This window comes from Mugil cephalus, chromosome 17 (genome assembly GCF_022458985.1).
Source record: "Mugil cephalus isolate CIBA_MC_2020 chromosome 17, CIBA_Mcephalus_1.1, whole genome shotgun sequence".
Taxonomy (NCBI): Eukaryota; Metazoa; Chordata; class Actinopteri; order Mugiliformes; family Mugilidae; genus Mugil; species Mugil cephalus.
Window position 1 is genome coordinate 6,555,877 of NC_061786.1, and position 14,065 is coordinate 6,569,941.

At 45.5% G+C, this 14,065-nt stretch overlaps 1 protein-coding gene across 5 annotated transcripts in view; it reads right to left on the reverse strand.

Annotated features, from left to right (window-relative positions):
* Nucleotides 1–14,065, reverse strand: part of LOC125023376 (apoptosis-stimulating of p53 protein 1-like) — a 43,656-nt gene that overhangs the window by 11,021 nt on the left and 18,570 nt on the right. For 2 of the 5 annotated variants that reach the window (XM_047610586.1, XM_047610585.1), the window contains exons 5-12: nt 6,574–6,669; nt 3,142–3,198; nt 2,868–2,988; nt 2,529–2,608; nt 2,252–2,413; nt 1,990–2,130; nt 1,713–1,902; nt 1,237–1,365 (exon numbers count right to left, since the gene is read on the reverse strand). In XM_047610586.1, the coding sequence (XP_047466542.1) occupies nt 1,237–1,365; nt 1,713–1,902; nt 1,990–2,130; nt 2,252–2,413; nt 2,529–2,608; nt 2,868–2,988; nt 3,142–3,198; nt 6,574–6,669 (976 nt within the window). Of the gene's footprint in view, nt 1–1,236; nt 1,366–1,712; nt 1,903–1,989; nt 2,131–2,251; nt 2,414–2,528; nt 2,609–2,867; nt 2,989–3,141; nt 3,199–6,573; nt 6,670–9,227; nt 9,367–13,328; nt 13,582–14,065 lie in introns of those variants that run through there. The other 3 variants (XM_047610589.1, XM_047610588.1, XM_047610587.1) reach the window with 3 other exon arrangements.

Genomic DNA, 14,065 nt, shown 5'->3' on the forward strand with positions numbered 1-14,065 from the left:
GACAAAGTTGTGACGCACTCCACATTATGTTCTCGCAAACAGTTCTGTGATTAGTCATAATTTTGTGGAAAAAATTAGATTTCAGGAAACAAGGATATGTGGTTCATGCACCACTGCTGTGTATAAGACCAACATGTTCGGTTTGATCAAGCACCGACGTTATGTGTAGGAACTGTTTATATAAATTGTCAAGATAAGAGCAGTCAGCTGGACTTTGGTTTCTCTTTGTGCTAAGCTAACTCGGCTCGACTTCATGTTTGCTGCGGATGGAAGTATATTTCTGCCGATGTGATGGAAAAAATATTTTTGAGATACTGAGCCATTAGTTCAACAACGTTTCTACAATGACTTGTTTTTTTCCATCTCATTAAGGAAATAGGTTTCCACAGATGTGAGGGCGATGGCTCCAAATGTGAGTGAGAAAGCGAATAAGCGTATTTCCCGAAATGTGGGTTATTACAGTAGGCTGGCTGTTAGGATGCTTAGACTCTTTACTTCAGCGTTTCACTTCTTCATTCAGTACAATTAGCTCCAACGTGTCAAATATCTCAGCGGTAATTATTCTAAACGTGCAGCTCATGATCTTTTCATCTCTTTACAGCAATTTACCTCCTGCTTTCCCCCATCATGTAGGGAGACACGAAGAAATAACTGAATATGAGCCTCGATGCAGACTGCAGTTTGCCCTCAGTTTATTTTCTGAGGCTGAGTTTCCTAACCCCAAGCAGCTGCTGGCTATCAGATATCACGTCTGTGTCCTTATACGAATGACCTTTACATTTTAGGGTCATTTTGTGCAGCTGATTCAATTATGTTCTCTGTCCTAACCATCTGGTCTGTATTGTAGCACTGACAGGAACACACTGTGAGTGCCCCCCTTTGATTTTTCTACCCAGGATTCTCCTCACACTTGACTTTAGAATCATTAATTGATTTATGAGCCTCCAAGAAACTGAAATATACTGTAATGGTATAAATGAAGTGAATTAGTACAGAGAAGTAGTGCCTATACATGTATATTTTCCCTTAGTGGAAGTCCATCAGTGACAAATGATTTGATGCTTTCATATGAATGAAGCAGATCTTAGTTGTGGTTAAAGAGCAACTTGTCTCACATGTAGGCATCCACACACCAGGGGGCACCGAAGAGAGGGGTTAAAGTTCAAAGTTCTACTGATCTATCACCAACGAAGCTAGTTGTGAGTATGATTCTCTAGCGACTTCTCTGGGACTCACTGTTGTTACTGTCCCCGCCCTGAGGGGACCGAGGTCCCTCCCACGTCTCAGTGGGCTCTGACAGGACGATGTCTAAATCTGACACCTTCCATCGGCTGGGAGGCCTCTTGATGCCACTCCTGTCCTCCTCTGCGTGGCCACACCCACCGCGACAGTAACACAACCGAGCACGAGACAGCGATACCCACCAAAAACGACACGGACGACAACATCGGGATGACATCAAGGATGACAGCAACAGCCACCACAACAAGCGACACAACAACGATAATCACAAAATCACCATGTTGAACCATGAACATCGGAGGAAACATCGACGACAACAGATACGGGGGAAGGAGATAAGGAACCAACAGACAGGACAAAGAAATAAAAAGAGAGCAAGTTAGAGCTCAGACAGAGATATGAGACATCCAAGTCTTGAAAGGAACAGCGTCTTAAAATGCCAAACAAAGACGCACAACCATCCTACCAACCTGAGAGGGAGCGGATGTGGCTGAGCGGGGTGGGTTTGGGCGGAGGGTCGGGAGGGTACCCCGCCTCCTGTCTCCCGTCAGCCGGAACCTGGATGTAGGGGCAGACGGCCGCCACTCGCCCCGAGACTCCGCCTCCAGGCTGGGAGGAGGTTTGAGGAGAGGGCGGGCCTCCGCCGTTCATGCGACTCAGCTGGAAGAGAGCGGAGAACGAGACGTGCAGTAAACGTCGAAGTAGTGGGGTCAGTTAAAACATTATAACGAGGTTAAAACTCTGTACTTCTGCTCTCTTCTTATGCAGACGTTCTCTCAGGTCACCGATGCGTTGGTCCATCACCGTCACCTGGGCGTTCCTCTTATTCAGCAGCTCCTTGTTCTGGGCCAACCTGCTGCTCTGCTCCAGGTTGTGACGGTTGCGAGCCTGAAAAACAACGCAATTCTTACGGCGTGTGAACCATTTCCCACCTAAAGATGTGTTGATTTAGCTTCATGATTTCTCTAATTTAAAGCAAATCAGGGTTTTATGAGAGAGTATATTTTACTTGAAGCTCCTGGTAAAGCTTCCTCAGCTCCAGGGCTGCAGGGCCAGACAGGGACGATCCTTTATGGCCGGTGGTGGCACCCTGGGACCCGGTGGGTGCCCCCTGACCTGGTGGGTGCAGCTGAAGGCGTCCTCTCCTCAAATCCTCCAATTGTTGAGTCAACTGGTTGAACAAATACCAGAAGACAAATCTCACCCACGTGTACAAACCAAATAAATTAAAATTGAATTTTAGCGATCCTGAAAAATAAACTCTAAAGTAAACAACTCTCCGCTACCTGGTCGACTCTGACGACCGCCGACTGCAGCTCCGCCTGCTTCTCCTGAAACAAGCTGCTCACATGGTCGATCTCCGCAGCTGGATTCAACAGACACAAGAGAAGCATTCACCACTGTTCCCTTCCCTGTTGGAAACTATATTACGCAGTGTAAGCCACGTTTAAGCTGAATGGGATTTCGGACGTTTTTCTGTGAACAGTTTAAAGAAATCCCTCGTGCGGGCTTCCTTCATCCTGCAGCAGTACGACTATTTCAGATTAAATTCATGGTACGCAGTTCCTTTAATGTGTAGCCTGTGATCCATCATCATCATCTCTGCTGTGTGTGTCGAGGCTTACAGAGGTTTCCGTTGATCAGTTTGCTGTAGTCGACTTGGCCCCTCATGGCTCTGATCTTCTTCAGCTTCGCTTCCTGAGTTTCTACTCGCTCCTTCAGCCGCTGCAGCTTCTCAGCTTCGGACTAAAGACGAGAGGAAAAAAAAGACACAAGTTAAATTTATATATAATGTATAGACACTTTATCTAAGACGGTTTTTGAACCATCGCAAAAAAACATGAAGGGTTTTAACTTTAAGGCTTTTAGACATAAGGAAGTTAAACATCTGGAGCCCACCTGTGTCTGTCCCTGGTTAGATCTGCCTCCTTGCTGAAGATACCTCAGTCTCTGCTCCTGCAGGGAAATCAGATTTCAGCGCTTTACAAAACCACAGAAGCATTACCTTTTTGTTTGTAGATAAGTATGACTAAGTCCTTGTGTGGGAACAGTGCTGGGTTATGTACATTATGTCGTCAGTACTGTCAGTTCAACCTGATCAAACCAGCTTATCTGCACACAGACACGGTGTTTTACAAGCTTTCATATGCAGCATGGAAGGCAGGAAGAGAACATGCAGTACAGTCAGTGTGTTTTTAACCTGACACACTGTGTAAGGGGAGAAAAGTGTTTTGAGTCATTCATCAAGTTTTTAGTCCAGCTTGCTATCCTTTACACACACTTAGGTGTATTGTGTTTCAGCGGCTACACATTCATCAAGCTGTCATGCAGAATTTCGTTAGCACGTTCTGTTGCTGTGAGTTTGCCGTCTGGAAGACGTCGCAGGCTGCGAATACACTGGCAACGGGATCATTTCCTAGTGATTTTTCTTAATCCCTTTGAGAACGAACCCTCAGGTGTGTTCACTTCTCAGCGCATTGCACGCGGCCACTGACTGATCGATTGACAGCGACCCCCTCGCTTTCCTTTCTAATTGGCTGCAACACGATTCAGGTTAGATAGTATCGACCATGCGGCCTCACCGGGACATTTGGTAGAACCGATCCAATAAGTTTCCAGAGAAGTTCAGTTTACACCATATTATTTTCTGCATTTGTGTGTCTGCATTTGTCCACATAGTTAAACACCACCGGGCGTCGACGTTATATGACACTGATGCAGTTACATTGTTGCAGCTAAATATTTTAGACCCATCCACCACCCAACTGTCCGCCCGCCACCACCAACATCCCACACCTCAAACAACGTCCCCCAACCATCACACAGGCCGGAGACACCCCCTGCCCGACCAAGGAGACCCACATGGGGGACGCAGACAAGCACCAGCGCAGCCAGCCTAGATAACAGGCTGCAAGGGCAGAAGGCCATGGTGCCAGTCCCACGCCCGGGTCAAGACGACCGCGGGAGGAGGGAAGCTCCATCCCCCACAGGAAGCCCCCAGCCCACCATGGAAGGGAGAGGGGAAGCGGCGAGCCACCGTCTTATTTTCAGTCGATTGACTTTGACGTAGTTGCAATCTTAACACCCGTTAGCGTGTTATAAAAGTTCTCCTTCTCCTGGCTTCTTCTAAAAAATTTAAAGGTTGCACATTTGGTTTTCTGTTGGAATATTGCTCAGACCACCATGTTCGCACCATCGTATCCTTTCAACACCCACCACCCACTCTTGCTAAGTGGGAGTAAACAAACGCACCATCGTGCTGAAACCAACAGGCGGACTGGAAACGCAGCAAGAGCCGCCTTCGTGCACCGGAGGAATGAATCAGATCCCAGCGGGAACACAAGACGCCTTAACTGGAAATAGTCATTTGTCTAATAGAAAGTAGTCCTGCACCTGTTTTTACGTAACATTGTTTAACTGTTCAATTTATCAGCCCTGTTGCTACTGTAGTTTTGGTTAGTTTGAATGTAAACTCAACAGCTACCCACCCAAACGCTCACTGTCAATCAGACACTGCAGGTCTGAGTACTGTTGATGCACTGCAAGACTTCAAGGAATAGAGGAAGGAATGGACAGATGGAGTGCATCAGAGGAGAAGGAGAAAAGTAGATCTAGCACAAAGTGAGATGGAGATTAGGCGACAAACTTAGAAAAAAATGGTTAATCACCCTCAAGTCAACGTGCTCGCAAACAGTTATATAACTGGCTATAATTTTGCCAGAGTTCGGGAAATCACAAAATAATCAAATCAAAAATGGAGCATCAGCGGGGAGTGTGTTCACGGGCATTTACTGCTGATGTACCAGCGTTCTGCGTATGAACAACGCGCTCGGTTCAATTGAGCGACTACATGTCGGCGCACTGCTGCTGCCAGACAACCCAAAGGGAGAAGACGAGCACGACAACCTATTCCTCGCTAGGTAAACTGCTTGGTAGGGGTAGTCGTATGGGTCTGTGGGTAACATGTGTTCACACTGCAAACAAAGCTCTCCGGGGAGCCACTGCAAGCAAGCTGAGACCAACACTTTCTAATCGGTCTGAACTCTGTAGATTTGTTCCAGGACGGTGTGCGAATGCTAAACCCTGGTTCCAACCAACTAGGCGTGAAAGCGTCTCAGTAGGGGTTACCCACCCCCTGCTTTACAAACTGAACATTTTACGACTTTGTTCAACAGAAAAATGCACCTGTCAAGCACACGGTAGATATCTGATCGCATCATTTGTACTTTTTGCAACTTTCAGCAGCCATTGATTTTCACTCATGTTGTCCGCGTGTTTGTTTTCGACCTCCGCACACATGCTATAAAAAATAAAGAGTCTGCAGAGAAGCAATAGGCAGCGAGAGAGGAAAACAAGGCCTGCCATGTGTGATGCTGACTGAGGCAGTTTACACCTCTCGCTGTATCGTGCTGGCACGTAGTACAGCTGACCTCACACACACACACACACACACACAGAGGAAGAGGGGAAACGGAATGCTGGCAAGGAGCCACACATCATTCGCTGGGGACGCTCACGTGTTAATAACACGTTACATAACAATGGCTTGTTTCATCACATAGATAAGCGAGAGTAAAAGTTGTTGCTCCTTGGACTTTTTGTTCTTGGAAGTCGTCAGTCAGTGACACATTAATGTCGAGAGGAAGAGAAAATGGGGGAATCTGTGAGAGTTTTCCATCCAGCAAGACCAGGAAATGCTTCAGCACTTACACGCTGGAAGGAAACACTTCGCTGTTATTTTACAGTAGCGGGGAAATTGCCGCTTTTAAAAAAACCCTGGATGTCAGCATAACACCGACAGAGAAAGAAAGTCACAAACTGGCAAAATAAACGTCGGTGTTTGAAAGCATTTATCCATTTTAGCCTAAGCAGACACTTAACCAAATGAAAGCACACTCCTTTTTTTCTCTCGCTGGCCCGCCCTCCTGACTCTTTCCTGGAGTGCAACTCTGATCCAACTTCCCGGCAGCTGTGGCTCTGCGGTGAGCTAATTTCCTGTCAACTCAAAAGTCGCTTCCTAAATGTGGGAACCGAGACAACTGACTGAGTGACTGAGACTTTTTTCCCACACAAAACCTGGAGAGGATAATAGTGGAGATGTCTTTTCCTGCCAGCCCTTCAACCCTGACCTGGATCGCACGTCCTGCTTCTGTGCCGCGTCTCTAACGTTCACGCACACATTCCTCCGATGCCTCGCTGCTGACCTTTTCAGGCAGACTCTCTAATGCAGATAACCTCACGCTGACCGACAGGCTATTCATCCAGAAGCTGTGTGTGGGCCTGAGAGTGTGTATGTGTGTGTGTGTGTGTGTGTGTGTGTGTGAAAGTTACCTTGGCGACCAACATCTGTTGCTGAGCCTCGATTTGTTGCTGTTGTCTTGTGGCCATTTCCTGGAGCTCAGACAGGGTCAGCTCCACACGGGGAACCTGCACACACAACAGAAGCAGAGGTGTATGTTAATGCACAACTGCTTCCATCCATCCACCGGGCTGTCGCTGACATGATGAAAACCCAAAGAGTGACAGCAGATAAGGCAAAGCTGCACATACATATACAGTATATCACCTCCCAGTTTAGGTCACGGCGCAGCTTCACTGTGCTCCAGAAATGTTATTAGACTAGCAGCTGGTGGCCTTGGCAGGGTGACAGAATTATCGTATGGGTTTAGTGAAGCACTGGTAACTACCCTGGTCACTGAAGTGCTATTAAATGCACCTGGAAAAAAAGATCCAGAACTTTTTACTTGGTGTTAAGATGGAAATATGTATGAGGCTATGTCTGAGAGTGGGGTAAGGGTCAGAAATGTCTTTAGTGGACAACAACGGAAAGTTTCAGCCCGGCTACATCCTGCTATTGTGTATGTTCATGGACACACACGTGCACATACACAACTGGTGTAACATAACATTAATTCCAGTCTGCAGTGAAGTCACACAATTCTGAACTAGCGACTGTCCCTTGTGATAATAATCTGTTTACACGTTTACACCTTAAAGAACTAGAACTCTACGATGAGTGATTGTAATTGTTATACATACTTTATTACAAAGTCATATCTGGAATAAACTATTTGCTGTGATTGTAGCTTAAATGCTTGATAATACTAAAGGTTTTACTCACTCAAAGTTCACTGGGGTCAATTTGTCTTCCTTAATTGAAAGAACAGCGACTCGCCTCTCTTTCTCACTTGATGTTTCTGTTTATTTATTTTACTGGTGTGACCGTGTTTATTTTACATACAGTTTAATCTGGCCAAGTGAGAATCTTAATATAAACAGGAAGGGGCTTAAAATAAAACCCTGAGGGCTGCCAGAGTTAAACAACAAAACAGAACAGAATAACAATAACAACAACACTGAACAAGTAGAGTTTGTGGTGTTCAATGAACTGATAAATTATGATGGAAATTCTCAATCAATCTGTTAAGGAGGGCGTAGTCGGTACTAATGGTAAAATTAACTTCAACGTGGCTAGTAATGGCACTTTAAGGTCATGGTCAGGTCAAGTTCGAATAATCTTCTTCATGGGTCTAAATGACTCTGACAGGAGCTGATAAAAACATCATTAATGTGACGAGAGCCCTTGGGTCATGGTGGTCCTTAGATATGAAATGAGTAAATCAAATTAAAATCCCAGGTCACTTAACGACTCAGGGAGCATAGGTTCTAACAGGCAGCATTAGCAGAACGCTACATCAGTGTCTGTGATTAACGAGTCCAGCGGCCACGCTCTGCTACAGACAGCCTTGAGTAATGCTTAAAAACATACTGCAGCCACGGAGAATTCCAGCGTAATGCAGACTATATCATGCAGCAGACGATGTCATTATGCGCCGCGTTTCCAGTCCGAGGTGCCACCTATCATTAGGTAACTGCTGACCCATGAGGTTCTGCAGATCCTCGCTTTGATGTGCACCGCGAGGAGTCCGTGTATTATTAGGACACGGCTATCATCACGTGAAAACAATGCAACTAGTGATGCAGAGGGACAGAAATACATCTAGCAGCCAAAAGACATAAAGCAATGACACACTCAGTGGTATCAGAGCAGAAATCTTGTTTTGCAGTTTGCTTTGGCATGCTGCATGGATCACTTCATTATAACAGTGCCTGCTGGTCCAGCTTTCTGTCAGTTGACTGTCGGTTTTTCTGTCTTTGCCGTCCTGTATACACTATATTCATTGGTCACAGCAAAGGGTTACGGGTATTTTAAATATAAGAAGATGAAAAAAATAGGGTTGCAATCGTTAGTGTGTTTTGCTTCTGAATCATGACTGAAATGTAACTTCTAAATGTTACACCTCCAAGTCTTGTCTAGTTAATTCCCGTTTACGTCAACCTACGTAGCTTAGTACAGCAGTAAATACTTATTAAATTAAAGTTCCTATAATTACATGGCATGGAAATGTACATGTTGTAATGATGTGTTTGATTTTGTAGGAACTTTCAATGCATATTTGTTTCTGAATCCAATCAAGGATCCTCAGAAGTACATTTAACAGGCTAACATCTTGATATAGAACCTAAAAAGCGGACATGTAAGATGTGTGTTTTCTGAAAAGCAAGTGCAGTATGGAACACTATTAGCACTGCACAACGCGCTGCACAATTTGCTGACTTGATTGGTTTCAAAACATCTGCAATATCATGTTTGGTTGGATAACGGATCACTTGTCAGTCAAAACAGTGTGTGTGTGTGTCTGTGCGCCAATGTTTCTTCTGGGATTCCCTGCCGGTTAAGTTTAAACCCTCGAAATGTTTCTCTTTCTATCTTTGTATTGTTTCTAATAAAGACACACATCCCTCAGTTCCTGAAAAGTGAACAATTCTCCTGACGCTCAGCCTCCGTGTCATGTATTCATGCTGTTAACACGCCGCACGACATCCTGCAGACTGCGCTGCCGCCTGCGAGCCCCCCACTCCCCCCCACTCCCGGCTGACGTTAACATGCAGTTCCTATCAGCGTCCCGTCGGGCCGTATTTACCTGCAGGCTGTCCCATGTGATCCTGCAGGAGCGGACTTTAATTTTGCTGCATTGTCCTTCAACAGTAAATTCCTGCACCAAATCCACCTCATTCCACTCCATCCTCGCTGCCTCTCAGAGACACAGCAGCAACTCTCTGTGGCTTCAGATAGGGAAAAAAAAAAAAAAAAAACGTTCCCGGAGGCTGAGATGAGAGCCGCTTAAAGGGGGGGGGGGAAACGGGAGCGATCCTTATCGCAACTTTCCCTCTCGTCCGCCCGGTGATGTGCTGTGATTTACGACACTCGCTCTCCACCTCTCTCTTTCTCTCTCTCCTCCTCTCCCTCTTGCTCTTGCTCGGCCGACTCTCCCTCCCACCTTTTCTCTCTCTCTTTCATACAAACTCTCTTTCGGTCATTGGTGTGTTCTAATATGACGTATGAATGGAGAGCACACCCCGATAATGTGATCCTGCATTCAATTACTGCAGCAAACAAACCGGTAAACTTACAAACTGCTTCTAAAAGACAGAAGGGAAGTCAACACCTTCACCGGTTTCTTTATACCTCTCTCTTTCTTTAATCCTTATATCACCTTCTGTTCTGTACCTCCTGTCTCTCCTTTCACCATAGTCATCTAATTGTTTCTTAATTTCCCTCCGCTCCTCCCTTAATCTCTTTATCTCTGCACCTCCACCACCACTTTATCCGTATCTGCATTCGTTCATCTCTTCCCCGCTTTTCTTGTCATCTCTCTGCAGCTGGCTTTTTGCTGCAGCGACATCCCCTTCTCTCTCTCTCTCTCTTCCTCTCACACCTCCCTTTTCTCTTTCTCCCACTTTCTCCGAGAAGGGAAATCACTGCAGCACAGCCCGGTGGGGCTCTAGCTGCTCTCAATCAACCCCTGCCTCTCCCTCCAGATGGTAGGAAGATGACGATGGTGCCGGCAGATTAGCGGGAGCGTGCGCAGCGATCCCGTGCCACGCGTCCCCGACAGTCGCGGCCAGCGGCGCTCACGTATGTGCATGCACACAAACACACACACACACACACACACACACCGGAGTTAACAGTTGACTGCTGCTGCGTCATATTTTCATCCTCTCTTGCTCAGTCTCTCTGCTGCGTCACACAGACGAACGCATGCATCACAGATCCAGGACTGAAAGCTGAGAGCAACTGTTTTTGCTGTGACGCATTTTTTATTTTAATTTTAAGCATTTAAAACTGTATTTCCTGACCACGCACATTATGAAAACTGGATATTTTACTGTGTCCACAGGTGCATGAAGCATTACAAACTTCTTCAACTGTTTATGTGATTATTTCAATCCCCTAAAATGTATTCGACTCCAGCCTTCTACATCTGAGTGAAACTTCTCTCGAGTACGGCGGAGCAAACGGAGTGAAGATGTTATTTTTTTTAAATCTTTGGTTGCGGTTCAGTTTTCATCATGGGTTTAATGTCTGAGATTGTGGACCACGTTTCTCAAGCATGGCCTCTTATTAGCAGAACTGAACGTAGGCCAGAATGTAAATTCTTCCGAGTGGAGGAGAAGAACATGGACACTGTGAGAATCTGCTTGGCATCTGTAGAGTTCAGGCATTTGGGGTTTTAAGGTATTAAGAGCTGTATTTGAATGAATCAATACTTCCTATCCTCCGGTTAGACCTTCATTTAGTCCAGTAGGCTGCGAGAAGAGTTGGCTGCTTGTAAGGCAGTGACAGAAAAATCAAATCCTTCCATCTGACAACACAACTCTATACGATCCAGAGCTACAGTCCTAGTTTATGGGAGAAAAAGCAACAAACTCTTATGACAGATTACAGTATTAGGTGTCAATTAAACATGGGAGCGGTGGTGGTTCAGTCTTTTTTAGACGCAAACTACTTTCTCATGTTGGCAGAGTTGCTATCATCTATAATAATAATAATAATAATCCGAAGCACATGGGGAGATTTCACCTTCTTAGTGTGTGTATTACATTCCCAACAGTTCTCAGAGTTGCGCGTACGCACACAGACGCACACGCTGCTCCGATCATAGGTCCCTCCAGTAATAAAACCCATCCCATAGTCATCTGCTGGGAATCCCTGTAAAAATATTCCTCCTGAGCTACAAAAGCAGCCACGGCCGGACCAAAGGGGAAAAGCTCTGTTATTAATGCTGCTCCAGTAACCATCACTCACACACAGCAGGGTGGCCTGGTGGCTGCAAACACCGCCCTATAATGAAAGATGACATCTTTGAACAGCTTGTCCATCAACGGCCATGTGTTCTGACTGAGGCGAAGCATTGATGTAACGTAGAAAATGTAACATGCTACTAATTTATACTTTAAAGTGATATCTACAAACCATCGCCAGGACTAACTTGCGTCACATGCGGTGATTCAAGTCCGTCCACGTCCCTGAACCCCGGCTATCACATTTCCGAGGCCCTTCTTGCGATGACCTACAGTGAAAACATTCATCTTGATCCACATCAACACAACCCCTGACATATGTGTTTAGTCGAGAGCACACACCTGACATCTTAATATATCCCTCGGCAGCTCTGACACACAGCTGGATGGGCTAGAGTTACGCACAGTTGGATCAACAAACTTAATTCTGTGCATGTGGACGTGTGTGTGTGTGTGTGTGTGTGTCTGTGTGTGTGTTAACTCAAAGTGTGTGACCGTCCCCGTGGTTGCTCTGAGGTCAGAGGAGAGGTTTATAACAGGGTGTGTTGGGGAGGGGAAGGACGCTGCCTGAGTCAGAGTGTTATGTCAGATTCTTCTACTGAAATATTATAATAAACATATTCACTGGTGAATAGCGAAAGTGAAACCCAGCACTCAGTTTTGAACCAGCCAACCAGCACTAACCAAACTCATACCCTTTAGTAAACATAGTATATAATGTCACTGTATCATAACTTTGTGTTATTGACCATAAAACTCCTCTTTAGATATATATCTGATGCTTCTTTGTGTGTAATGTAACAATATAATGTATTTTCCAACCAAAATCATGAACCTTCTACTAACTAGACACGAGTCTGATACTGAAACAAAACCTTTTTCCTTCACAAATGTGTGTGTGAATCTATCCACCAGCTTGTTAAAAACAATGGTGTTTCTGAGCATCTCACAAGGCGCTAATAGCGAACTCTCCAATTCCTTTCTTAAGATACGCAACAATGACTACGGATTGATTTTATAATTTGTGCAGTTTCATACTCTGAAACAAATCTTTGATTATCGCTTGCACACGTATCCCGCAAGCGATACTTCTACTCTTTGGCTTCATTTGTTGGCGTTGCTAAAAATAAAGTGAAATGATGGATTTTGTTTACCGGGCCACCTTCAATTACTAAAGTTAGAGACAAATCACTGTAATTAGCGCATGAGATATCTAAAGCCACTGCAAACTAAAGTAATCCCTCTCTCTGTCACAGTCACCACTGTCATCGCTGTCATCTTTACATCATTCTGCGGAAAAGAAACACCATCTGGTGTGTGTTTGTGTGTTAGAGTCAGCGAGCGCTTTTGGATATGATTACACGGTGCCAAGAGTCACGCCCTGACTTGGAGTCATCGCGCATCCACATCCCGAAGCAACGCTCACACATACGCTCTCGGACAAAATAACGCTGTCAAGTCGAAACACAGATGGCCAAAACAAGCCACACCCAGCCTTCACGAAGAGTCCAGTTGTGACGAGATGTAAGCCACACCACGCTCCGGTTCAGTGACACACACGTTGAGAGACACGGCCTTGACACAGGGACAAACTGCATGTCAAGCAGTCTGTGTGTGTGTGTGTGTGTGTGTGTGTGTGTGTGTGTGTCATTTGGATCGTGAACAGACTGGAGTTTAAGGGGACAAGAAAGTACACACACACACACACACACACACACACACACTCGCTCACATTTCAAAGTCACCCCTACGTTTGATCCTGTGAGCTCCAGTTTTTCAGTGATTCCATTATTTATGATGAACTGGCATGAGAAGGCAGCAGACACACTAAAACGCACTTTTCTGAGCTCGGCACGCACACCATCAAACAAGTGTAGCAGCGCGCACACACACACACACGAACATAAAAGAGAAGGAGAACCATTTCCAAAACTCACCCCCGCGTTCCGCTCTTGGCTCAAACTCTTAGTGTTTGGCAAGCCAAGTGCAAAAAGGTAGAAGAACGAAGGAAGACGGAGACCTCAAGACGGGCGTGAAGGAGTGAGTGAGGTGAGAGGAAGAGGAGAAGGGGGAGAAGGAGGAGAAGGAGGAGCTGTTTGGCTCGCTAACAATCCTCTTAGCCTGGTTATGTCATGGGACCAAGCTAATCCTACCTTCACTGACTGACCAACACACACACACACACACACACACACACACACACACACACACACACACAATGGCAGACTGACCAGCAGACTGACCAACACAGTTACGCATGCACCTACACAAAAACAGAGATGGCGAGTGGTTAACCGAGGCCTAAACAAGATGAACAAAGCAAACGTCTGCACCGGAGTTAAACACGACGACTGACATGGTTGAAAATAGCAGTTAGTGACAAATAAAACCTTCCTAGCATGAGGTCAGCTGCTCTTTTCACTACATGACTCATTATTGTATGAGGAAGATAACAGCGTAAAGCAAGCTGGCAAAAGAAAACACCGTTAGCTAATGGGAATGAATCAGGCTAATGACAAGGGGCTAATTCCACCTTTTTTCTGTGGATATACTGTACATACACAGCAATTATAAATAATGCAACAGTCTGTACAGTATCTACTCTTTGTGTGAGCGTGCGTGTGTGTTTGTGTGTGCGCATGTTCACATGGTTCTTACTGCCGGAGCAGTATAA